Source organism: Ranitomeya variabilis, chromosome 1 (assembly GCF_051348905.1).
Source record: "Ranitomeya variabilis isolate aRanVar5 chromosome 1, aRanVar5.hap1, whole genome shotgun sequence".
Taxonomy (NCBI): domain Eukaryota; kingdom Metazoa; phylum Chordata; class Amphibia; order Anura; family Dendrobatidae; genus Ranitomeya; species Ranitomeya variabilis.
The window spans coordinates 853,124,886-853,150,862 of NC_135232.1; the positions used below are offsets into that span (position 1 = coordinate 853,124,886).

The 25,977-nt window shown below is 47.8% G+C and overlaps 1 protein-coding gene across 2 annotated transcripts in view; it reads right to left on the reverse strand.

The window, feature by feature from the left end:
- Positions 1-25,977, reverse strand: part of ADAMTS3 (ADAM metallopeptidase with thrombospondin type 1 motif 3) — a 314,479-nt gene that overhangs the window by 85,809 nt on the left and 202,693 nt on the right. For both annotated transcript variants that reach the window (XM_077276828.1, XM_077276837.1), the window contains exons 6-12: positions 16,516-16,599; positions 14,639-14,795; positions 9,983-10,088; positions 9,100-9,243; positions 7,934-8,066; positions 7,711-7,824; positions 746-891 (exon numbers count right to left, since the gene is read on the reverse strand). In XM_077276828.1, coding sequence (XP_077132943.1) covers positions 746-891; positions 7,711-7,824; positions 7,934-8,066; positions 9,100-9,243; positions 9,983-10,088; positions 14,639-14,795; positions 16,516-16,599 — 884 coding nt within the window. The remainder of the gene's footprint in view (positions 1-745; positions 892-7,710; positions 7,825-7,933; positions 8,067-9,099; positions 9,244-9,982; positions 10,089-14,638; positions 14,796-16,515; positions 16,600-25,977) is intronic.

Here is a 25,977-nt window from a genome sequence, read left to right on the forward strand (position 1 = left end):
CATACTATGCAGCTGCTTTTCTGAAAACGGGGCAGGACGACTGCACCGTATTGAAGGGAGGATGAATGGCGTTATGTATTACGAGAATTTGGCCAACAAACTCCTTCCCTCAGTAAGAGCATTGAAGATGGGTCATGGCTGGTCCTTCCAGCATGACAATGATGCGAAACACACAGCTAGGGCACCTAAAAAGTAGCTCAGTAAGAAGCATTTCAAGTCCTAGGATGTTCTAGCCAGTCTCCAGACCAGAACCCAATAGAAAATCTTTAGAGGGAGCTGAAACTCAATGTTGCCCACCGACAGCCCCGAAACCTGAAAGATGCGGAAAAGATCTGTACGCAGGAGTGGGACAAAATCCCTGCTGCATTGTATGCAAACTTGGTCAAGAACTACAGGAAACGTCTGAACTCTGTAATTGCAAACAAAGGTTTCAGTACCAACTATTAAGTTCTGTTTTTTATTGTATCAAATACTTAATTAATGCAATAAAATGCTAATTAATTATGAAAAATCATACAATATGATTTTCTGGATTATTTTTAAAGATTCTTTCTCTCACAGTTGAAGTGTACTTGCGAAAGAAATTACCGACCTCTCCATTCTTTGTAGGTGGAAAAACTTGCAAAATCGGCTGTGTATCAAATACTTATTTTCCTCACTGTCTGTAGAATTACAGAAACATTAATTACATTGCAACTGCTTCTTACAAGTCCATAAGACACATTTGTCATATAAATACACTTACATTGGGTTATTGCACTGACGGGTCCTGAAGCGTACACCAATACCACATGTTCTTGAACAAGATCCAAATTTTGTCCATGCTCCCCAGTTACCATCCTGCTTAACTTGGTTAGTGGTCCTCCACATACAGTGACCCTTGTAGCACCACTAGAAAGGTTAGGAGAAAAGTATTGCTGTCATTGTATAAGTTACACAATCACTAATTAAAGTAAAAAAAAAATCAACTACATTGCAAGCAATTTTGACAAATAAGAGCAGACCTTCCTTAGATGTCACTTGTGGAATTCATACAATAAAATTACGATGGGTACAGAAAAATATTCACTTCTGCTGTGTTAAAGAAGAGGTTACTATTAGAGATGGGCAGACCCCTGGATGTTTGGGTACGGCGGGTTCGGCCGAACAGTTATAAAAAGTTCGTGTTCGGGTACCAAAACACTACCTGGACCTGAACCCGAACCTGGACTCCATTCACTTGAATGGGGGCCCTGAACATCCAGTGTTTGCCAGGCTGTTATGTGCCTGACAGTGCGGCAAACACTGCTTCTGATCGGCGGTAAAATCATTGCTGCCGGTCAGACAGTCGCGGTTCCCAAGCTTCTAAATGACAGAGTGAACCACAGCTGTGATGAGAGGTAAAAAATTTTCTCTTGCATCAGCTGATGGGACTACTGCTCCCATCAGCTGACACCTGCTGCTGCCAAAGTGAAGACAGACATTCCAATTACTGAGATAGGAGATGGCAGTTTCAACTGGTAAGATTCTTGGCCTGTATTATAACTCTCCTCCTCCCATCTACATAGAATCTTATCAGTAGCAGCTGCCATCTTCTATCTCAGTCAGTAATGTAATCACATGTCTTTATTGAATACAGATTTTACCTCAGAATTGAGAATTTTGATAATGTCTGATCAATTCTGGCAGAGAGAAAAGCAGATTTCTCTCATAAAATAAGCAACTTTGTAATATGTCTTAACACGTACTATTGAGTTATTGAATAAAAATGAAAATGTCTGTTAGTCTTTAATAGTTTGGTGGTGAACAAAGATAAAATATTCCAACGTTTAAACCCCCCCCAATTTTTTTTAAGGAATTCATACGTATATGAAACAAAATGAATACTTATTGTACAGAAATAAGAAAATAGGGAGAAGGTAGGGTGGGAGTGGGGGAAGGGAACAAAATAAAATTACTAAATATAATCCTATATACAAATGTACAACATGAATGAAAAGGAGGACTGTATGATAAGAGGTGGTGGTCAAAATGGAAGCTTCTCTGCCAGCACCTGCACATGGGTATATTATGGCTGACTCTGATACTGGAGGAACACTGTGGCCAGCACCTGCACATGGGTATATTATGGCTGACTCTGATACTGGAGGAACACTGTGGCCAGCACCTGCACATGGGTATATTATGGATGACTCTGATACTGGACGAACACTGTGGCCAGCACCTGCATATGGGTATATTGTGGCTGACTCTGATACTAGCATAACACTGCGGCCAGCAACTGCACAGCAGATTATTGAGATTGACTCTACTGGGGATCACTATGGTCAGCATTTACACAGTGAAATAATGAGGCTGAGAATTATACCACAGAAACAGAACTGCTAGCACCTGTCTAGGGGAAAACTGTGGCCAGCACCTGCACAGGGGAATAATGTGACTAAAACCTGTACTTGGGAAATACAAATGTTTGGTATCTACATGTAGAAAAAGTGTGGCTGGCACCTGTATAGGGGAACAGTGTGGCTGTCTCTGTCATGGAAAATGGCTGACAGGATTAGGATTTGGCTGACTCTGTATATAATTTTTATCATTAAACAATTGCAAAACATTTATAGGTTTTAAGAAATTATAGATCATACAACAATCTAATAAAAAATTAAAATAAAAACTTATTTCTGTACTAATATGTGTGGTCTACTGGTCAGGCTCACACTTTTTTACTAGGTTGTAGTATACCACTGAGAGTCATTTACAATGCCAGGAATCATACTGTAGTACTGAGTATATCACTAGGTGCATAGAATTATTATGAGGCATGGATCTACTGTACCATGCAAATATGAATTGCAAAAACTGAAAAATCTGCAAAAATAATAATCCAAACAGTTCCCAGCTTCCTGCGAGCCAATACGGGAATCCATGTAAAAAAAAGTACTAAAAATGTAAGATGTCATATAATTAATCCTTGTAAAAATATGAATACCCATATAATTAATACCAATAAAAATACCATCCTATATTGGCAGGCAAAAGCCCCAATAAAGCAGCAGGAGGCTACATTTGGCAGGTTAGATGTGCTACCGATGCCACTAGCATTATGTCATCTGTTGAAGGTTTGTTATTTTAGGATGAGGTTCGCAAAGTGATTGCTTAAGTGAATGACACTGCCAATAGCTCAGTCAAATATTAATACATTTAGAGATTCTTATTGGAGTGTAAAAGCACCATGGTAAAAAAGGGATGCTATAATAAAAGTAAGATCATTTGGGGTTTAGGCGAGATGGTTGCATTTACGATTTAGTGACTTGGAGAAAATCTATCAAATGTATTATCAGGTGTATAAGACATCTGGAAAGTTTATTATTTATTTAAAGAATTAAAGAAGCAAGATCTACTTTACGTACTGTAACATATTGCTAAAAGTAGAATATACAAGGCAATACGTTTCTAAGTCATTATTGCAAACTATTGAACCATATGAAGAATGATATTCAAAAAAATCCATGAGAGCTACTGGTTGTTGGGAACACATGAGACATCCACAACATGACATTCCAACCTTACTTAATGTATACTTTAAATATATACATTTTAATATTATTTATGCAATATTTCACAATGCAAATTACGGAAAACACATTGTTTAACTGATACTTTAGACCTGATGATATTCTTTGTAAATCCATGTCAGAATGGCTGTATGAGCTATGTTGAAAAGTTATCAAGCATATATTTAACCCCTTAACCAAGGGTGGTTTGCATGTTAATGACCGATCCAATTTTTACAATTCTGACCACTGTCCCTTTATGAGGTTATAACTCTGGAACACTTCAACGGATCCCGGTGATTCTGACATTGTTTTCTCGTGACATACTGTACTTCATGATAGTGGTAACATTTCTTTGATATTACTTGCGTTTATTTGTGAAAAAAAAAAATGGAAATTTGGCGAAAATTTTGCAATTTTCCAACTTTGAATTTTCATGCCCTTAAATCACAGAGATATGTTACACAAAATACTTAATAAGTAACATTTCTCACATGTCTACTTTACATCAACACAATTTTGGAACCAACATTTTTTTTGTTAGGGAGTTATAAGGGTTAAAAGTTGACTCATTTTTACAACAACATTTTTTGGGGACCACATCACATTTGAAGTCACTTTGAGGGGTCTATATGATAGAAAATACCAAAAAGTGACACCATTCTAAGAACTGCACCTCTCAAGGTGCTCAAAACCACATTTAAGAAGTTTATTAACACTTCAGGTGCTTCACAGAAATTTTTGGAATGTTTAAAAAAAAATATGAATATTTAACTTTTTTTTCACAAAAAAATGACTTCATATCCAATTTGTTTTATTTTCCCAAGGGTAATAGAAGAAATTGGACCTCAAAAGTTGATGTACAATTTGTCCTGAGTATGCAGGTACCCCATAAGTGGGGATAAACCACTGTTTGGGCACATGGCAGAGCTCCGAAGGGAAGGAGCGCCATTTGACTTTTCAATGCGAAATTGGCTGAAACTGAGATAGGACACAGTGTCGCATTTGGAGAGCCCCTGATGTGCCTAAACAGTGGAAACTCCCCACAAGTGACACCATTTTGAAAAGTAGACCCCCTAAAGAACTTATCTAGATGTGTGGTGAGCACTTTGAACCCCCAAGTGCTTCACAGAAGTTTATAATGTTATGCCGTAAAAATAAAAAATCATATTTTTTTCACAACATTTTTTTTAGCCCCCAGTTTTGTTTTTTCCCAAGGGTAAGAGAAGAAATTGGACCGCAAAAGTTGTTGCCAATTTGTCCTGAGTATGATGATACCCCATATTTTGGGGTATACCACTGTTTGGGCGCATGTCAGGGCTCGGAAGGGAAGAAGTAGCGTTTTGGAATGCAGACTTTGATGGAATGGTCTGCGGGCGTCACGCTGCGTTTGCAGAGCCCCTAATGTGCCTAAACAGTGGAAACCCCCCCAATTCTAACTCCAACCCTAACCCCAACACATCCCTAAAGGTACCTTCACACGAAGCGACGCTGCAGGGATACGACAACGATGCCGATCGCTGCAGCGTCGCTGTTTGATCGCTGGGGAGCTGTCACACAGACCGCTCTCCAGCGACCAACGATGCCGAGGTCCCCGGGTAACCAGGGTAAACATCGGGTTGCTAAGCGCAGGGCCGCGCTTAGTAACCCGATGTTTACCCTGGTTACCAGCGTAAAAGTAAAAAAAACAAACAGTACATGCTCACCTGCGCGTCCCCCAGCATCTGCTTCCTGACACTGACTGAGCTCCGGCCCTAACAGCACAGCGGTGACGTCACCGCTGTGCTTTCACTTTCACTTTAGGGCCGGCGCTCAGTAAGTGTCAGGAAGCAGACGCTGGGGGACGCGCAGGTGAGTATGTACTATTTGTTTTTTTTACTTTTACGCTGGTAACCAGGGTAAACATCGGGTTACTAAGCGCGGCCCTGCGCTTGGTAACCCAATGTTTACCCTGGTTACCAGTGTAAAACATCGCTGGTATCGTTGCTTTTGCTTTCAAACACAACGATACACGGCGATCGGACGACCAAATAAAGTTCTGGACTTTATTCAGCGACTAGCGACATCACAGCAGGATCCTGATCGCTGCTGCGTGTCAAACTAAACGATATCGCTAGCGAGGACGCTGCAACATCACGGATCGCTAGCGATATCGTTACAAAGTCGTTTCGTGTGAAGGTACCTTAACCCTAATCCCAACTCTAACCACACCCTTAACCCCAACACACTCCTAACCCTAATCCCAAGCCTAACCATAACCCTAACCCCAACACACCCCTAACCCTAATCCCAACCCTAACCACACCCCTAACCCTAACACACCCCTAACCCTAATCCCAACCCCAACACAACCCTAACCCTGACACACCCCTAACTTAACCGTAAATGTAATCCAAACCCTAACCCCAACTCTAGCCCCAACCCTAACCCTAACTTTAGCCTCAACCCTAACTTTAGCCCCAACCCCAACTTTAGCCCCAACCCTAACCCTAACCCTAATGGGACAATGGAAATAAATACATTTTTTTATTTTATAATTTTTCCCTAACTATGGTGGTGATAAATGGGGGTTTGATTTACTATTTATAGCGGGTTTCTATGCTTGGCAACTGTCACACACTAAAAGACGCTTTGTATTGCAAAAATAGTTTTTGTGTCACCACATTTTGAGAGCTATAATTTTTGTATATTTTGATCCACAGAGTCATGTGAGGTCTTGTTTTTTGTGGGACGAGTTCACGTTTTTATTGGTACCATTTTCGGGCACATGACATTGTTTGATCGCTTTTTATTCTGATTTTTGTTAGGCAGAATGAACAAAAACCAGCAATTCATGATTTTCTTTTTGGGAGGCGTTTATACCGTTCCACGTTTGGTAAAATTGATAAAGCAGTTTTATTCTTCGGGTTAGTATGATTACAGCAATACCTCAATTATATCATTTTTTTTATGTTTTGGCGCTTTTATACAATGAAAACTATTTCATATAAAAAATAATTATTTTTGCATCGCTTTATTTTTGAGGGCTATAACTTTTTTTTTGCTTATGATGCTGTATAGTGGCTCGTTTTTTGCGGGACAAGATGACGTTTTCAGTGGTACCATGTTTATTTATATCTGTCTTTTTGATCGCGTGTTATTCTACTTTTTGTTCGGCGGTATGTTGATAAAGCATTGTTTTTTGCCTTGTTTTTTTATATTTTTTTACGATGTTCACTGAAGGGGTTAACTAGTAAGACAGTGTTATAGGTCAGGTCGTTACAGACGCGGCGATACTAAATATGTGTACTTTTATTGTTTTTTTATTTACATAAAGAAATGTATTTATTGGAACAATATTTTTTTTCTTTTTTCTTTATTTAGGAATTTTTGAAAAAATATTTTTACACAGTGTAATTTTTTTTTACTTTATTACTTTGTCCCAGAGTGGGACATCACTATGTATTGTCAGATCACTGATCTAACACTTTGCACAGCACTGCTCTCAGCAGGCACTCGCAAGCCACCTCCCTGCAGGACCCGGAAGGACCCCCGCGGCCATCTTGGATCTGGGGCCTGCAGGGAGGAGGCACTCGGAACAACGCGATCACATCGCGTTGTTCTGAGGTTCTCAGGGAAGCACACAGGGAGCCCCCTCCCTGCGTGATGCTTCCTTATACCACCGGAACGATGCGATCATGTTTGATCACAGAGTTCCGGGGGTTAATGTGCCGGGAGCGGTCCGTGACCACTCCTGGCACATAGTGCCGGATGTTAGCTGTGATAATCAGCTGACACCCAGCCACGATCGTCCGCGCTCCCCCCGGTCCCAGGTCACATGGACGGGATAGTACGCCCAATGGCAGAAAGGGGTTAAATGAGCACTTTATTAGTCCTACTTTAGCCTTAACTGGACTCAAAAATGCTTATTTTAAAATCAGCTGGAAAAAAACTTTAAAAAAGATTCTGGAATTACCAGCTAAGCACACCAGCCTCATCATGTCCAATCGATTTAGTTATGTATGTAGTTTGTATTGTGAAATCAGGTGACTGATCTACATTGATAATTGCACCAATGGATCTTATGACAATTTTTTTTTCTTAAAAAACTTTCAATACATTGTAAATGGCAACTAAAGCAAATTATTTATTAAATAAATCTATCATTCATTAAATGAATGTACACAGTCAAATAACTTACTTTTCCAGGAGCACATTCTGTGCCATCAAGAGGAGGACCTTTCTTGGTCTTGCAAAAGTAAGGGTTATCAGGATGGCTGCACCATAATTGTTTGCAAGGGTCAAAAGTCCGAAACTGAAAAAAACAGTGCAAATTATTTCATAGTAAAGATATCACATATAATTATATGTTACTAAGCGCAGGCATTTAAACTTCTGAACAGGAAATGTGAGAGAAAACGTACAGCTGTGCACATTTTGTAGCCCACACCAAAATCAAACCGACACTGTTCATCCATTGAATAGTTAATTCCTGGAAGGTCTGGAAGTTTAGGCCAATCATGTTCAAAGGGGTCATCCAGAAGACAATCATATAAACTGTAAAATACAATAAAGATAATGAAAAAAGTGTAAGACTGAGTATGACTCTCTTTTTAAAGTATGTATTATGAGGTCTTAAAGAAATGTTCCACTACTTTTATATCCATGACCTATCCTTAGGGTAGATCATCAATATTAGATAGGTAGTGGTTCGATGCCCGACACCTCCCATTCGATAAGCTGCATTCAATGCCGACAGGGGCTGGATGTTCGCAGTAACGGAACAGAACAGCACAGCTGCTTCCAACTGTGTAGTGTGGAAGTTAAGATTCACTCCTATACATGCAAACAAGGGCAGATCTGCTGGAAAGGATTGATTGGTGGGGGTACTGCATATTGCGCTCCCATCATCCTGATATTGATGACCTTTGTAAAGATCAATATAAAATCAGTGAAACAACTATTGAAACCAACCACATTTTCAAAAAGTGATTGATATCTCAGTGACATGTTAGTTTCATCTGTTTTCAGTAAAGACGTTTTGATATTTGGCATAAAAACAAGGGACAGAAAAGTTTAGCTGAGCCCTAGCCTCCTTAGAAACTGAAGACAGGCTCTACAAAAAAAAATTCTACGAGCCTTTCCTTGTCTATCGGAGGATGACAGCATTTAGCTGAGCTCTTCTGTTCCTTTGTTTTAATGAGTGACTCAGCACTCGGACCCTCATTGATCAAAACTTTGGATATGTCACTATCAAGTGTCAAGTTTTTGAAAGTGCAGTTATTCTTTAATTATATAACTTTTACTTTAGCTTAAACTAGTGTTAGTCAACCCTTTATATTAACATAAGGCTGTATCATACTTATTTGTAAAGAACTGATACCAAAAATACACAAAATGCTTATTAATACCACATCCCTATCGATCAGCTGACCTCGGTGCCATCGGCGGCTTCATGTTAGTAGTTAAGGAGACACTGTAGCAACTGATCATGGGTAGGTAAAAAAAAAATAAACATTTGAATACTGTTAAAGTCATTTCACATCAGTGAAAGTCTTTTTGGAATAAGACAGGTAATACAAGTTCTTACTGTATGTGCCTCTTTAGCTCTTGACCACTGCACCGAGACCAATGGTAACGGTGGAATGCTGCTTGCACCAAGGGGGCCATGACACTGCCCATGCTTGTTTCATCTCCACACCTATTTCCTTGGCCATCATGTTCCATTCCTAGTCTACATTAATAAATAAATGGTACAGAAAATGAGCAGATAAGCCAAGAACTCATTACGTGATCACAATTTATGTGTAATATATGTACACAGAATATATGTACACAATTAACATCCTTGTGAACTACCTTGAGTACGCCACATTTACATAAGACACGGAACTGTCACACTTATTTCACATAAAATGTTGAACTGGAAGTGAATATTTGAGAATTATGTTTGCTACATGTTGGACGATTCTACACTATGTATGATTGTATATTGTATGATTGATGTTACACAGTTATGTAGATAGAAAAAAGACACAGGTCCATCAAGTTAAACCTTTCTCAATCAGTTATTCATTCTCTGTCACTATTATTTATACCCCACGATGCAATTTATTGTGAGAAAAGCATCCAGCCCTTTTTAATGTTGTTATAGTAACTGCCATTACTTGCTCTTGTGGTAGGACATTCCACAGTCTCACTGCTCTAACTCTAAAGAACCCTTTCCTACTTAGATGCTGGAATCGCCTTTCCTCCACATGTAATGAAAGTCCCTTGGTCCTTTCTGAGGTCTTTGGAAGGAAAAAGTTGTGTGCCAGTCCTTTGTATTGACCAAACATGTATTTATACATAAAAATGAGATTTTGTGTCATGTTGCCTTTTTATTCATATACTCTCATATATCACATAAAGAATGTAATATATAGTATAGTGTACTCATTACTGATTACCATGCACAGTGCATTTTAACTTACACATGTCCAGTTTCATGAGCAACTACAAATGCTGATGAAAATCCATCCTCATGGTTCAGTGTGCAGCTTCTTACGGGATGACACATACCGGTGACTGGAGCATATCCTGTGTTCAGAAACAAACTCTTTATAGATTTCAATATAGTAAAATAATAAACGGGACAAACCAAGGCAACTACTTCCTTACATACATAAAAGTCGGTAAAATGTATATACAATTTGGGTAGTGACCCATTGGTAGCTGCATCATTTATGATTCTCATGATCTCGGGATATTGATAAACCCCAGAAATATAATTTTCACAATGCTAACTAAAGATCATGATGGTTCTACTGGGTATCAATTTCCTAATCATGAAACAAGCACTTGCACTTACTGCTTAGGATCTTTCTAGACTGATAAACTGGAGAAGAAGCTATATGTCAATGTCTTGATAGCATGATACAACCCTGTACAAACACCTATGTGTCATGTTTAGAGGGAAGGCAGTAAGTTAGGTTTTGCGTGGTTAGTGTTCAACCTAAATTTCAAATGTTAAATTTGCCAATATTTTTTTCTTTGTTTCTCAGCTGGCCCTTGGCAAGAAACCTACTTGAGTACAATGTTAAAGAGGCATTTATATTAAACTCAAACAACTTCAATCACAAGTGATTTTCTGCTTTTGTAATTTTGGTTTTGACAAAAAACACTTTGTGTTAGGATGGGTTTTTTACTCAAATATTAAATAGCTAAAGGGGTTGTCTTCTCATTTTTAAATTAAACTGGTGTTATGAACGTGTTCACACTCACACCAGGAAAAGTCGCTCTTACACCCAACTGATCCCTGTATAGGTTAGAAAGGCTCTAGCCACACTAAAAAACACCACCTCGAACCTGGCTCTCTAAAAGTCCTTCGATGAGTTTATTGTACCTCCTGAGGAACCAGAGGAGAGGTCGGAACACACTACCAAAAAAGGATAAGGAAAGTGTGAGGAGAGATAAAACGAAAGAAATTAAGACACATTCAAATAAGGTGGAGGGGTGAAGGTTAAGGAGTATCAAAAATAATAGGAACAAGTAAGACCTCTAAAGAACCTAGCAGTGTAAAAGGAAAAGGTGCTGGGAGGGAAAGCAAATTAACTTACTGGTGTTTACCCATCAAAGTAAACCTCCAATTTAAATAGATGTACAGTGCCTACAAGTAGTATTCAACCCCCTGCAGATTTAGCAGGTTTCCACATTTGGAATTAACTTGGCATTGTGACATTTGGACTGTAGATCAGCCTGGAAGTGTGAAATGCACTGCAGCAGAAAAGAATGTTATTTCTTTGTTTATTTGTTTTTAAATTGGGAAAAGTTTTTTCTGTTTGGTTCCCCTAAAGTATTAAGAAGTAGTTCAGGCACAAAGAACAATGAGCTTCACATGTTTGGATTAATTATCTCTTTTTCCAGCCTTTTCTGACTATTTAAGACCCTCCCCAAACTTGTGAACAGCACTCAAACATGGTCAACATGGGAAAGACAAAGGAGCATTCCAAGGCCATCAGAGACAAGATCGTGGAGGGTCACAAGGCTGACAAGGGGTACAAAACCCTTTCCAAGGAGTTGGGCCTACCTGTCTCCACTGTTGGGAGCATCATCCGGAAGTTGAAGGCTTATGGAACTACTGTTAGCCTTCCATGGCCTGGACAGCCTTTGAAAGTTTCCTCCCGTGCCGAGGCCAGGCTTGTCCGAAGAGTCAAGGCTAACCCAAGGACAACAAGGAAGGAGCTCCGGGAAGATCTCATGGCAGTGGGGACATTGGTTTCAGTCAATACCATAAGTAACGTACTCCACCACAATGGTCTCCGTTCCAGACGAGCCCGTAAGGTACCTTTACTTTCAAAGCGTCATGTCAAGGCTTGTCTACAGTTTGCTCATGATCACTTGGAGGACTCTGAGACTGACTGGTTCAAGGTTCTCTGGTCTGATGAGACCAAGATCGAGATCTTTGGTGCCAACCACACACGTGACTTTTGGAGACTGGATGGCACTGCATACGACCCCAAGAATACCATCCCTACAGTCAAGCATGGTGGTGGCAGCATCATGCTGTGGGGCTGTTTCTCAGCCAAGGGGCCTGGCCATCTGGTCCGCATCCATGGGAAGATGGATAGCACGGCCTACCTGGAGATTTTGGCCAAGAACCTCCGCTCCTCCATCAAGGATCTTAAGATGGGTCGTCATTTCATCTTCCAACAAGACAACGACCCAAAGCACACAGCCAAGAAAACCAAGGCCTGGTTCAAGAGGCAAAAAATCAAGGTGTTGCAGTGGCCTAGTCAGTCTCCTGACCTTAACCCAATTGAAAACTTGTGGAAGGAGCTCAAGATTAAAGTCCACATGAGACACCCAAAGAACCTAGATAACTTGGAGAAGATCTGCATGGAGGAGTGGGCCAAGATAACTCCAGAGACCTGTGCCGGCCTGATCAGGTCTTAAAAAAGACGATTATTAGCTGTAATTGCAAACAAAGGTTATTCCACAAAATATTAAACCTAGGGGTTGAATAATAATTGACCCACACTTTTATGTTTAAAATTTATAAAAATGTAACTTTTTGGTTTGTAAGATTTATGCATCTGTTAATAAATCCTGCTCTTGTTTGAAGTTTGAAGGCTCTAACTTATTTGAATCTTATTAAACCTGCTAAATCTGCAGGGGGTTGAATACTACTTTTAGGCACTGTAATTGCTAAATATACATCCACCGGGAAATATAGCCAGCAAGGAAGTGCAGAGAAGTGATACTATATAAAATCCCACCGATAACGTGATAGGGCAAAAAAAAATTGGGAAAATGGAAAACATCTCAAAAGGAGCAAACCACGAAGGGAGAATAAGGACAAAGGAAGATTCAGAATTTGTACAGGGAAGTAAAAGAGCAATAGCTCAACAGGAAGAAGAACCGACCACAAAGCAACAGGTCACTGGATCGAATCCTCAAAAATAATGCAACACTGTAGGATTTTGAGGAGTTAAAGTGATGTTTCGTGCTGGCTTCCTTGTGGTTGCCGCCAGTCTATGCTTTAGATCGTTAGCCAGTTAGCTAAGTGGTTAGTAAGAACACATTTCTACTGTAGGCTTACAATATGGCTGGCTGTACCTTCTCAGCTGATCATCGCAAGTCCTTCTAGCCAAACTCCTTGCTAAACAGCTCAACTTAAATGTACATATCTTTTACTCAAATTATTGTAGAGGAACCAAAGTTATGTTTTTTAATCATACTAATATACACTCAAAGGATTTCATTCAGTGGATAATTTTTGCAAATTTTATTTACCGTGTTTTTCCTCCCAAAATGTGGAGTTAAATGGGGGATGCGTCTTATAGTCCGGATGTATGGTTTCTGGCTGTGGTAGGATTGCAGTTTTGGTGGAGCATCGTGTCACTGGAGGCTGGAGCCGGCGGCTCCGGCTAACTCCTGTGCCCGCTGCTAAAGAGAAATGAATATGCATTGCATTCCATGCCCATGGGCGTGGAGGGCAATGCATATTCATTTTTCTGGCATCACTGGTATAAATGACCCCACCCTGTTCCTGGAATGTTGGTCCCATCCTTTTTCTTTTATAATTGGCCCCATCCTGTTCCTGGTATCCATTTGGAAAGATTTAAAAAAAACCAAAAAACATTACACTCATCTACACTGCGCTCCCTTGCAGCATCCTGCTATGGTGCTGGCAGCTGCTTAATGCTTGTAAGCAACGCATGGCATGGAAGTCATGCGCTGCTCACAAGCAGAGCTCAGCTGCCAGAATACTCACCGGGACCGTTCATCGTAGAGAGCGGTGGGTGAGTATCCATTCCTCTTCAGTAGCGCGCAGTGTCAGCTGGAGCCTTCCTGCTGCTGCCAGCGGTCACATGTGCCGATACTTAAGAGAAACGAATAAGAATATTCATTTCTCTTAAGTATCGGCAGACGGTGTGCTACTGAAGAGGAATGGATACTCACCGCGATCTCTGATGAACGGTCCCGGTGAGTATTCAGGCAGCTGTGCTCGCTCTGCTTGTGAGCAGCGCATGACATCCCTGCCATGCGCTGCTTACAAGCGTTAAGCAGCTGCTGGCACCGGAGCAGGACACTGCGAGGGAGCGCCGTGTATCTGAGTGTAATATTTTGTGTTTTTATATCTTTCCTGATGGGGCCATGCATACATACCAGGAGTGGGATAGCGCCAATTATAAAAGAAAGTGGATGGGGCCAATTATAAAAGAAAAAGGATGGGGACAATCATATCAGGACCGGGATGGGGCCAATTATAAAAGAAAAAGGATGGGGCCAATCATACCAGGATCAGGATGAGGACAATTATACCAGAATAGGGATGGAACCAATCAAGCCAGGACCGAGATGGGGCCAATCATACCAGGACTGGGATGGGGTCATTTATATCAGGACCAAGATGGTGCCAATCATACCAGGATAAAGATGGGGCCATGCACACCAAGATAGGGATGAGAGAGTCATGCATACCAGGATAGTGGATATTACAGTACAGAATTGACCATTTTTTTGCTTCAATTTTTTTCTCCTAATTTTCTCCTCTAAAACCAAAGTGCGTCTTATGGTCCGGTGCATCTTACAGTCCGAAAAATATGGTAATTTTTTAAACAACAAGTTTATTTATTTTTTTTTACCTTGCATTCCAGCAGGGCCAAAATCTTGTCTAGTGAGAAAAATAGCATGATCATGATGTTCAGAGTGGTTGGGGTCAGACTTCTGTTGCTGGAATGCCCAGCGACACACATTGTCAAGGCTTCTAGATGGATTACCTCTTTCAATCAAACTGATGGACTGTGAAAAAAACATGAAAGATCATGCGATTTTTTTTTTAGTTATGATTCAAAGCATGTTAGCACTACAATAAAATAAACCATAGCTTCAGAAATACTTAATGTTGGTGCTGTATGGCAGCCATTAATTATGTGGTTCTGTGCCTGTGAGTGGCCAACAGCCATGGGGGCTTGGTCTTGCAGAAGTTTGGAAGTGACCGGCACACAACGCCACACCTTTTAGGCTAGGTACCCTCTGAAAGGTTCGCCGTAAAGTGGCAGTGGGCTTCATACAGTCTGATAAGAATTTTGGCCTGGTGGCATTAGATCAACATATGATTTTTGGACACACGGAAGTCTTTTTTTCTACAGTTATCTTACATGCTAAACTATATTATAGTATCCCAGTTCATAAAAAAAGCAAAAAAAACAACTGTAAGAATAAGAATAATTGCTGCTATTGTAATGTATGGCTTTAAAATCTCATCTCCAGTCAGGTATGAAAAGTCTGTACAGTAGTATCATACAAAGGATTGGCATTAAGTGTCTGTAGTAGCATAAATACTCAATAAAACACGTTAAATAGGGCATGTAAACTTTTGCTACCAATTTCTTCAATACAAGTAAAGTTTAAAAAAAAATATATATTCTAATATACAGTGTTTACAGCTCCTCTGCAGACTATGTGTCGCCATGGTTTTATACTATGTACAAAGTGTCTTACCCCGTAGCCATGTGGTCCTCTGCTCCGTCTTATTGATAATCTACTGAAATTGGTCACTTAGGTGTCACATTACTTAACCTACAATTTCTCTGAAATGAATGCTCTTCGGCACCACTTATGTTTATTATGAACTATATCTACTGGAGCTTTGTAAGGTTTTTATTAATATTAATGAGGCCTAAAGAATAATTGATCTCAAATGTACTGTAGATTTTAGTTTTTGTTGTTATTTTTCAGGAAAAAAATGCCAGTATGCCAAAGAAAATGTGTTAATCATCAGTAATATTAAACTGAAAAGTAACACGTCACATTAAACATGCCATCTGAGCTTACAGCAGATTGTTATGGAGCAGAATAGCTGAGCAGTCTGTTATATAGTATTATGGGAAAAGATTCATTATAACTTGTAATGTATTCATGTAAATCTCTGGTAATTCTGGGCTTAGAAGTTCAGAAGGTGGTCCTAATTAGTGCTTGGTAGCCAGCCTTGCAGCCAAGTTTTTTTTAGAGATTTCTGTCAATAACTGATTAGGACCGCCCACTTGACTCCAAAGCCAAGAATGTGCAGGGATTTTAATTAATTAAATACAAGCTATGCTTAATTTTTCTCCACAACCCTATATATAAATCTATTCAGTTTCTCGTCCTCCTTAGTCTGCTGCTCGTAGACTGAAGAGCATTTCCAAGGAAAAAGGGGTATTTCCATCTCAGGCATATGTGACATATCCATAGGATAGTTGTATGGGGAATAATGGAGAATTTGGCATTTTTTATGAGGCTTTCTCCTTGAAGTTTGTAGGAATGATGGAAAGAGCTGATTGCTGCTTGTTGGCCACTGGAGGTGAGGCTCCCAATTATTAGATGATCATGGCATATTCTAACAAATCCATAACACTCCACATAGCCCAAAGATCTCCAAAAAAGGTGAAACATATATTCTATGAAACATACTGATAGTAGTATTATCTTTTCTAATAATATGAGCCTTTCTTAGATTTCTTAGATAAAGAATTCTTACCTTTGCATATCCCAGCATTATCATGCGCACCAAAACTACATTTATATGGGCACCTATTGAGTCATCATGGTAAATTTCATTAACCTGCACGATAGAAGGTCATGTTAATGTTAGTCAATGAAGCAAAACTATGCAAATCTTGATCTGACTAAACACATTTAAAACCTGCCACTTTTATATGCAGGACAGAACTATGTCAAGTCTTTCTTTTGATCATAAAACTGGGACATCCCATCTGACAGGCTGCTATTTCAGTCCTTAAAGTGCTTCCAATATTTATTTTCCATTGCAAATACAAGGAAACACTTTCAAACATCCTTTCTACACTCTCAGTTAATTCTTCTAGTCTGGATGCTTAGGAAAAAAATCCAAAATAAACATTTAGTTGGCATAAAGCAGGGGTGTCCTAAATGAAAGTGGGAAATATGGAAGCCCTGACTGGAACAGTAGAAAAGATTCCAATTTTATACCCTTAGAATATGCAAAACTATGAGTCTCTAGAAGAGAGACAACAAAAGCAGCATATAAAGAAATGTAACAAATGTAATGTGTGAATATTCACTCTTATCTAGCAATATACATTTTTTATGGTGCTTGAACCTCCTAGGTTCAAGCAACATATTGTAATCCGATTTCTTATATTTATGGTGCTTGAACCTCCTAGGTTCAAGCAACATATTGTAATCCGATTTCTTATATTTTCTTATTATTATTATTATTCTTCTCCGCATTTTCCGCAATTAATGCGGCCCGAACCGCTCGGCGCAGAGACCCCGTTCAGGCGGCGTTTCGAAGCCCTCGGTGGGGACAGGTGTGCTATGACTTTTATAGTCGATCCGATATGTAGATTTTATTTAAATCGCATTTAAAAAAAAAAAATTCCCATAGGAAATAATGGCGAACTTTCCATTACCCCAAACTTGACCTTCCAAAGATGGCAGCTATGCAAATGTACGGTATCCATTTTAGGACATGATCATTTATCACACGGCCCCGTGTGCAAAAGTAAGTGCGCCCCGGGCCCGTGTGCAAAAGTAAGTGCGCCCCCGGCCCCGTGTGCAAAAGTAAGTGCGCCCCCGGCCCCGTGTGCAAAAGTAAGTGCGCCCCCGGCCCCGTGTGCAAAAGTAAGTGCGCCCCCGGCCCCGTGTGCAAAAGTAAGTGCGCCCCCGGCCCCGTGTGCAAAAGTAAGTGCGCCCCCGGCCCCGTGTGCAAAAGTAAGTGCGCCCCCGGCCCCGTGTGCAAAAGTAAATGCGCCCCCGGCCCCGTGTGCAAAAGTAAGTGCGCCCCCGGCCCCAAAAGTAAGTGCGCCCCCGGCCCCGTGTGCAAAAGTAAGTGCGCCCCCGGCCCCGTGTGCAAAATTAAGAGCGCCCCCGTCCCCGTGGGCAAAAGTAAGTGCGCCCCCGGCCCCGTGTGCAAAAGTAAGTGCGCCCCCGGCCCCGTGTGCAAAAGTAAGTGCGCCCCCGGCCCCGTGTGCAAAAGTAAGTGCTCCCCCGGCCCCGTGTGCAAAAGTAAGTGCGCCCCCGGCCCCGTGTGCAAAAGTAAGTGCGCCCCCTGCCCCGTGTGCAACAGTAAGTGCGCCCCCGGCCCCGTGTGCAAAAGTAAGTGCGCCCCCGGACCCGTGTGCAAAAGTAAGTGCGCCCCCGGCCCCGTGTGCAAAAGTAAGTGCGCCCCCGGCCCCGTGTGCATAAGTAAGGGCGCCCCCGGCCCCGTGTGCAAAAGTAAGCGCGCCCCCGGCCCCGTGTGCAAAAGTAAGCGCGCCCCCGGCCCCGTGTGCAAAAGTAATGGCGCCCCCGGCCCCGTGTGCAAAAGTAATGGCGCCCCCGGCCCCGTGTGCAAAAGTAATGGCGCCCCCGGCCCCGTGTGCAAAAGTAATGGCGCCCCCGGCCCCGTGTGCAAAAGTAATGGCGCCCCCGGCCCCGTGTGCAAAAGTAATGGCGCCCCCGGCCCCGTGTGCAAAAGTAATGGCGCCCCCGGCCCCGTGTGCAAAAGTAAGCGCGCCCCCTGCCCCGTGTGCAAAAGTAAGCGCGCCCCCGGCCCCGTGTGCAAAAGTAATGGCGCCCCCGGCCCCGTGTGCAAAAGTAATGGCGCCCCCGGCCCCGTGTGCAAAAGTAATGGCGCCCCCGGCCCCGTGTGCAAAAGTAATGGCGCCCCCGGCCCCGTGTGCAAAAGTAATGGCGCCCCCGGCCCCGTGTGCAAAAGTAATGGTGCCCCCGGCCCCGTGTGCAAAAGTAATGGCGCCCCCGGCCCCGTGTGCAAAAGTAATGGCGCCCCCGGCCCCGTGTGCAAAAGTAATGGCGCCCCCGGCCCCGTGTGCAAAAGTAATGGTGCCCCCGGTCCCGTGTGCAAAAGTAATGGCGCCCCCGGTCCCGTGTGCAAAAGTAATGGCGCCCCCGGTCCCTTGTGCAAAAGTAATGGCGCCCCCGGTCCCGTGTGCAAAAGTAATGGCGCCCCCGGTCCCGTGTGCAAAAGTAATGGCGCCCCCGGTCCCGTGTGCAAAAGTAATGGCGCCCCCGGTCCCGTGTGCAAAAGTAATGGCGCCCCCGGTCCCGTGTGCAAAAGTAATGGCGCCCCGTGTGCAAAAGTAATGGCGCCCCCGGGCCCCGTGTGCAAAAGTGATGGCGCCCCCGGGCCCCGTGTGCAAAAGTGATGGCGCCCCGGGCCCCGTGTGCAAAAGTGATGGCGCCCCCGGCCCCGTGTGCAAAAGTAATGGCGCCCCCGGCCCCGTGTGCAAAAGTAATGGCGCCCCCGGTCCCGTGTGCAAAAGTGATGGCGCCCCGTGTGCAAAAGTGATGGCGCCCCCGGCCCCGTGTGCAAAAGTATTGGCGCCTCCGGCCCCGTGTGCAAAAGTAAGTGCGCCCCTGGCCCCGTGTGCAAAAGTAATGGCGCCCCCGGCCCCGTGTGCAAAAGTAATGGCGCCCCCGGGCCCCGTGTGCAAAAGTGATGGCGCCCCCGGCCCCGTGTGCAAAAGTGATGGCGCCCCCGGTCCCGTGTGCAAAAGTAATGGCGCCCCCGGTCCCGTGTGCAAAAGTAATGGCGCCCCCGGTCCCGTGTGCAAAAGTAATGGTGCCCCCGGTCCCGTGTGCAAAAGTAATGGCGCCCCCGGTCCCGTGTGCAAAATTAATGGCGCCCCCGGTCCCGTGTGCAAAAGTAATGGCGCCCCCGGTCCCGTGTGCAAAAGTAACGGTGCCCCCGGTCCCGTGTGCAAAAGTAACGGCGCCCCCGGTCCCGTGTGCAAAAGTAATGGCGCCCCCGGTCCCGTGTGCAAAAGTAATGGCGCCCCCGGCCCCGTGTGCAAAAATAATGGCGCCCCCGGCCCCGTGTGCAAAAATAATGGCGGCCCCGTGTGCAAAAGTAAGCGCGCCCCCGGCCCCGTGTGCAAAAGTAAGTGCTCCCCTGGACCCGGGTGTGGAAAAGTAAGTGGCCCCCCTGGTCCGGTGTGTGAAAAGTGCTGCTGTAAAGCTGGCAGCGCTGTTCAAGCACCATGTATTTCCTTCAGGAAATGCCCATCTAGTTTATTATTATTATTCTTCTCCGCGTTTTCCGCAATTAATGCGGCCCGAACCGCTCGGCGCAGAGACCCCGTTCAGGCGGCGTTTCGAAGGCCTCGGTGGGGACAGGTGTGCTATGACTTTTATAGGCGATCCGATATGTAGATTTTATTTAAATCTCATTTAAAAAAAAAATTTTCCCATAGGAAATAATGGCGAACTTTCCATTACCCCCAACTTGACCTTCCAAAGATGGCAGCTATGCAAATGTACGGTGTCCATTTTAGGACATGATCATTTATCAAAGTCAAACATCAGAATAAAGTGACTATGACACCCTCTCGTCCCGTGTGTGAAATGTAAGTGCCCCCCCGGCCCCGTGTGTGCAAAAGTAAGTGCCCCCCCGGCCCCGTGTGTGAAAAGTAAGTGCCCCCCGGCCCCGTGTGTGAAAAGTAAGTGCGCCCCCGGCCCCGTGTGCAAAAGTAAGTGCGCCCCCGGCCCCGTGTGCAAAAGTAAGTGCGCCCCCGGCCCCGTGTGCAAAAGTAAGTGCGCCCCCGGCCCCGTGTGCAAAAGTAAGTGCGCCCCCGGCCCCGTGTGCAAATGTAAGTGCGCCCCCGGCCCCGTGTGCAAAAGTAAGTGCGCCCCCGGCCCCGTGTGCAAAAGTAAGTGCGCCCCCGGCCCCGTGTGCAAAAGTAAGTGCGCCCCCGGCCCCGTGTGCAAAAGTAAGTGCGCCCCCGGCCCCGTGTGCAAAAGTAAGTGCGCCCCCGGCCCCGTGTGCAAAAGTAAGTGCGCCCCCGGCCCCGTGTGCAAAAGTAAGTGCGCCCCCGGCCCCGTGTGCAAAAGTAAGTGCGCCCCCGGCCCCGTGTGCAAAAGTAAGTGCGCCCCCGGCCCCGTGTGCAAAAGTAAGTGCGCCCCCGGCCCCGTGTGCAAAAGTAAGTGCGCCCCCGGCCCCGTGTGCAAAAGTAAGTGCGCCCCCGGCCCCGTGTGCAAAAGCAAGTGCGCCCCGGCCCCATGTGCAAAAGTAAGTGCGCCCCCGGCCCCGTGTGCAAAAGTAAGCGCGCCCCCGGCCCCGTGTGCGGAAAAGTAAGCGCGCCCCGGTCCCGAGTGTGGAAAATAAGTGGCCCCCCTGGTCCCGTGTGTGAAAAGTGCTGCTGTAAAGCTGGCAGCGCTGTTCAAGCACCATGTATTTCCTTCAGGAAATGCCCATCTAGTTATTATTCTTCTTCTTCTCCGCGTTTTCCGCAATTAATGCGGCCCGAACCGCTCGGCGCAGAGACCCCGTTCAGGCGGCGTTTCGAAGGCCTCGGTGGGGACAGGTGTGCTATGACTTTTATAGTCGATCCGATATGTAGATTTTATTTAAATCGCATTTAAAAAAAAAAATTTCCCATAGGAAATAATGGCGAACTTTCCATTACCCCCAGCTTGACCTTCCAAAGATGGCAGCTATGCAAATGTACGGTGTCCATTTTAGGACATGATCATTTATCACAGTCAAACATCAGAATAAAGTCAATATGACACCCTCTCGTCCCGTGTGTGAAAAGTAAGTGCTCCCCCGGCCCCGTGTGTGAAAAGTAAGTGCCCCCCGGCCCCGTGTGTCAAAAGTAAGTGCCCCCCGGCCCCGTGTGTGAAAAGTAAGTGCCCCCCCGGCCCCGTGTGTGAAAAGTAAGTGCCCCCCGGCCCCGTGTGTGAAAAGTAAGTGCCCCCCGGCCCCGTGTGTGAAAAGTAAGTGCCCCCCCGGCCCCGTGTGTGAAAAGTAAGTGCCCCCCCGGCCCCGCCCACCGAATCGGAGGCCGAGGGTCCCCGGCCACCGAATCGGAGGCCGAGGGTCCCCGGCCACCGAATCGGAGGCCGAGGGTCCCCGGCCTCCGAATCGGAGGCCGAGGGTCCCCGGGCACCGAATCGGAGGCCGAGGGTCCCCGGCCTCCAAATCGGAGGCCGAGGGTCCCCGGCCTCCAAATCGGAGGCCGAGGGTCCCCGGCCACCAAATCGGAGGCCGAGGGTCCCCGGCCTCCAAATCGGAGGCCGAGGGTCCCCGGCCTCCAAATCGGAGGCCGAGGGTCCCCGGCCTCCAAATCGGAGGCCGAGGGTCCCCGGCCTCCAAATCGGATGCCGAGGGTCCCCGGCCTCCAAATCGGAGGCCGAGGGTCCCCGGCCACCAAATCGGAGGCCGAGGGTCCCCGGCCTCCAAATCGGAGGCCGAGGGTCCCCGGCCTCCAAATCGGAGGCCGAGGGTCCCCGGCCACCAAATCGGAGGCCGAGGGTCCCCGGCCACCAAATCGGAGGCCGAGGGTCCCCGGCCACCAAATCGGAGGCCGAGGGTCCCCGGCCTCCAAATCGGAGGCCGAGGGTCCCCGGCCTCCAAATCGGGGGCCGAGGGTCCCCGGCCTCCAAATCGGAGGCCGAGGGTCCCCGGCCTCCAAATCGGGGGCCGAGGGTCCCCGGCCTCCAAATCGGAGGCCGAGGGTCCCCGGCCTCCAAATCGGAGGCCGAGGGTCCCCGGCCTCCAAATCGGAGGCCGAGGGTCCCCGGCCACCAAATCGGAGGCCGAGGGTCCCCGGCCTCCAAATCGGAGGCCGAGGGTCCCCGGCCTCCAAATCGGAGGCCGAGGGTCCCCGGCCTCCAAATCGGAGGCCGAGGGTCCCCGGCCTCCAAATCGGAGGCCGAGGGTCCCCGGCCTCCAAATCGGAGGCCGAGGGTCCCCGGCCTCCAAATCGGAGGCCGAGGGTCCCCGGCCTCCAAATCGGAGGCCGAGGGTCCCCGGCCACCAAATCGGAGGCCGAGGGTCCCCGGCCACCAAATCGGAGGCCGAGGGTCCCCGGCCTCCAAATCGGAGGCCGAGGGTCCCCGGCCTCCAAATCGGAGGCCGAGGGTCCCCGGCCTCCAAATCGGAGGCCGAGGGTCCCCGGCCTCCAAATCGGAGGCCGAGGGTCCCCGGCCTCCAAATCGGAGGCCGAGGGTCCCCGGCCTCCAAATCGGAGGCCGAGGGTCCCCGGCCACCAAATCGGAGGCCGAGGGTCCCCGGCCTCCAAATCGGAGGCCGAGGGTCCCCGGCCACCAAATCGGAGGCCGAGGGTCCCCGGCCTCCAAATCGGAGGCCGAGGGTCCCCGGCCTCCAAATCGGAGGCCGAGGGTCCCCGGCCTCCAAATCGGAGGCCGAGGGTCCCCGGCCTCCAAATCGGAGGCCGAGGGTCCCCGGCCTCCAAATCGGAGGCCGAGGGTCCCCGGCCTCCAAATCGGGGGCCGAGGGTCCCCGGCCTCCAAATCGGGGGCCGAGGGTCCCCGGCCTCCAAATCGGGGGCCGAGGGTCCCCGGCCTCCAAATCGGGGGCCGAGGGTCCCCGGCCTCCAAATCGGAGGCCGAGGGTCCCCGGCCTCCAAATCGGGGGCCGAGGGTCCCCGGCCTCCAAATCGGAGGCCGAGGGTCCCCGGCCTCCAAATCGGAGGCCGAGGGTCCCCGGCCTCCAAATCGGAGGCCGAGGGTCCCCGGCCTCCAAATCGGAGGCCGAGGGTCCCCGGCCTCCAAATCGGAGGCCGAGGGTCCCCGGCCTCCAAATCGGAGGCCGAGGGTCCCCGGCCTCCAAATCGGAGGCCGAGGGTCCCCGGCCACCAAATCGGAGGCCGAGGGTCCCCGGCCTCCAAATCGGAGGCCGAGGGTCCCCGGCCACCAAATCGGAGGCCGAGGGTCCCCGGCCTCCAAATCGGAGGCCGAGGGTCCCCGGCCTCCAAATCGGAGGCCGAGGGTCCCCGGCCTCCAAATCGGAGGCCGAGGGTCCCCGGCCACCAAATCGGAGGCCGAGGGTCCCCGGCCTCCAAATCGGAGGCCGAGGGTCCCCGGCCTCCAAATCGGAGGCCGAGGGTCCCCGGCCACCAAATCGGAGGCCGAGGGTCCCCGGCCTCCAAATCGGAGGCCGAGGGTCCCCGGCCTCCAAATCGGAGGCCGAGGGTCCCCGGCCTCCAAATCGGAGGCCGAGGGTCCCCGGCCTCCAAATCGGAGGCCGAGGGTCCCCGGCCACCAAATCGGAGGCCGAGGGTCCCCGGCCTCCAAATCGGAGGCCGAGGGTCCCCGGCCACCAAATCGGAGGCCGAGGGTCCCCGGCCTCCAAATCGGAGGCCGAGGGTCCCCGGCCACCAAATCGGAGGCCGAGGGTCCCCGGCCTCCAAATCGGAGGCCGAGGGTCCCCGGCCTCCAAATCGGAGGCCGAGGGTCCCCGGCCTCCAAATCGGAGGCCGAGGGTCCCCGGCCACCAAATCGGAGGCCGAGGGTCCCCGGCCTCCAAATCGGAGGCCGAGGGTCCCCGGCCACCAAATCGGAGGCCGAGGGTCCCCGGCCTCCAAATCGGAGGCCGAGGGTCCCCGGCCACCAAATCGGAGGCCGAGGGTCCCCGGCCTCCAAATCGGAGGCCGAGGGTCCCCGGCCTCCAAATCGGAGGCCGAGGGTCCCCGGCCTCCAAATCGGAGGCCGAGGGTCCCCGGCCTCCAAATCGGAGGCCGAGGGTCCCCGGCCACCAAATCGGAGGCCGAGGGTCCCCGGCCTCCAAATCGGAGGCCGAGGGTCCCCGGCCTCCAAATCGGAGGCCGAGGGTCCCCGGCCTCCAAATCGGAGGCCGAGGGTCCCCGGCCTCCAAATCGGAGGCCGAGGGTCCCCGGCCACCAAATCGGAGGCCGAGGGTCCCCGGCCTCCAAATCGGAGGCCGAGGGTCCCCGGCCTCCAAATCGGAGGCCGAGGGTCCCCGGCCTCAAAATCGGAGGCCGAGGGTCCCCGGCCTCCAAATCGGAGGCCGAGGGTCCCCGGCCACCAAATCGGAGGCCGAGGGTCCCCGGCCACCAAATCGGAGGCCGAGGGTCCCCGGCCTCCGATTAAAGTGGCTACCGAGGATTCCTAAATGCCAAAATGGCTACCAAGGATTCCTGCATGCCAAAATGGCTACCAAGGGGCCAAAGTTGCTAACAAGGGGCCCCGCACATCAAAGTTTCTACCAAGGGGTCAAAGTTGCTAACAAGGGGCCCCGCACATCAAAGTGGCTACCAAGGGGCCAAATTGTATACCCAGGGGCAGGGCCCTGCATGCCAGACTTGCTCCTGAGGTTCATTGGCAGCTGGCAGCGCTGTTCAAGCACCATGTATTTCCTTCAGGAAATGCCCATCTAGTTTATTATTCTTCTCCGCGTTTTCCGCAATTAATGCGGCCCGAACCGCTCGGCGCAGAGACCCCGTTCAGGCGGCGTTTCGAAGGCCTCGGTGGGGACAGGTGTGCTATGACTTTTATAGTCGATCCGATATGTAGATTTTATTTAAATCGCATTTTTTTAAAAAAATTTCCCATAGGAAATAATGGCGAACTTTCCATTACCCTCAACTTGACCTTCCAAAGATGGCAGCTATGCAAATGTACGGTGTCCATTTTAGGACATGATTATTTATCAAAGTCAAACATCAGAATAAAGTGACTATGACACCCTCTCGTCCCGTGTGTGAAAAGTAAGTGCGCCCCCGGCCCCGTGTGCAAAAGTAAGTGTGCCCCCGGCCCCGTGTGCAAGAGTAACTGCGCCCCCGGCCCCGTGTGGAACAGTAAGTGCGCCCCCGGCCCCGTGTGCAAAAGTAAGTGCGCCCCCGGCCCCGTGTGCAAAAGTAAGTGCGCCCCCGGCCCCGTGTGCAAAAGTAAGTGCGCCCCCGGCCCCGTGTGCAAAAGTAAGTGCGCTCCCGGCCCCGTGTGCAAAAGTAAGTGCGCCCCCGGCCCCGTGTGCAAAAGTAAGTGCGCCCCCGGCCCCGTGTGCAAAAGTAAGTGCGCCCCCGGCCCCGTGTGCAAAAGTAAGTGCGCCCCGTTCCCGGGTGTGCAAAAGTAAGTGCGCCCCCGGCCCCGTATGTGAAAAGTGCTGCTGTAAAGCTGGCAGCGCTGTTCAAGCACCATGTATTTCCTTCAGGAAATGCCCATCTAGTTACATTTATTCTTACATCTTCCAAAGAAATAA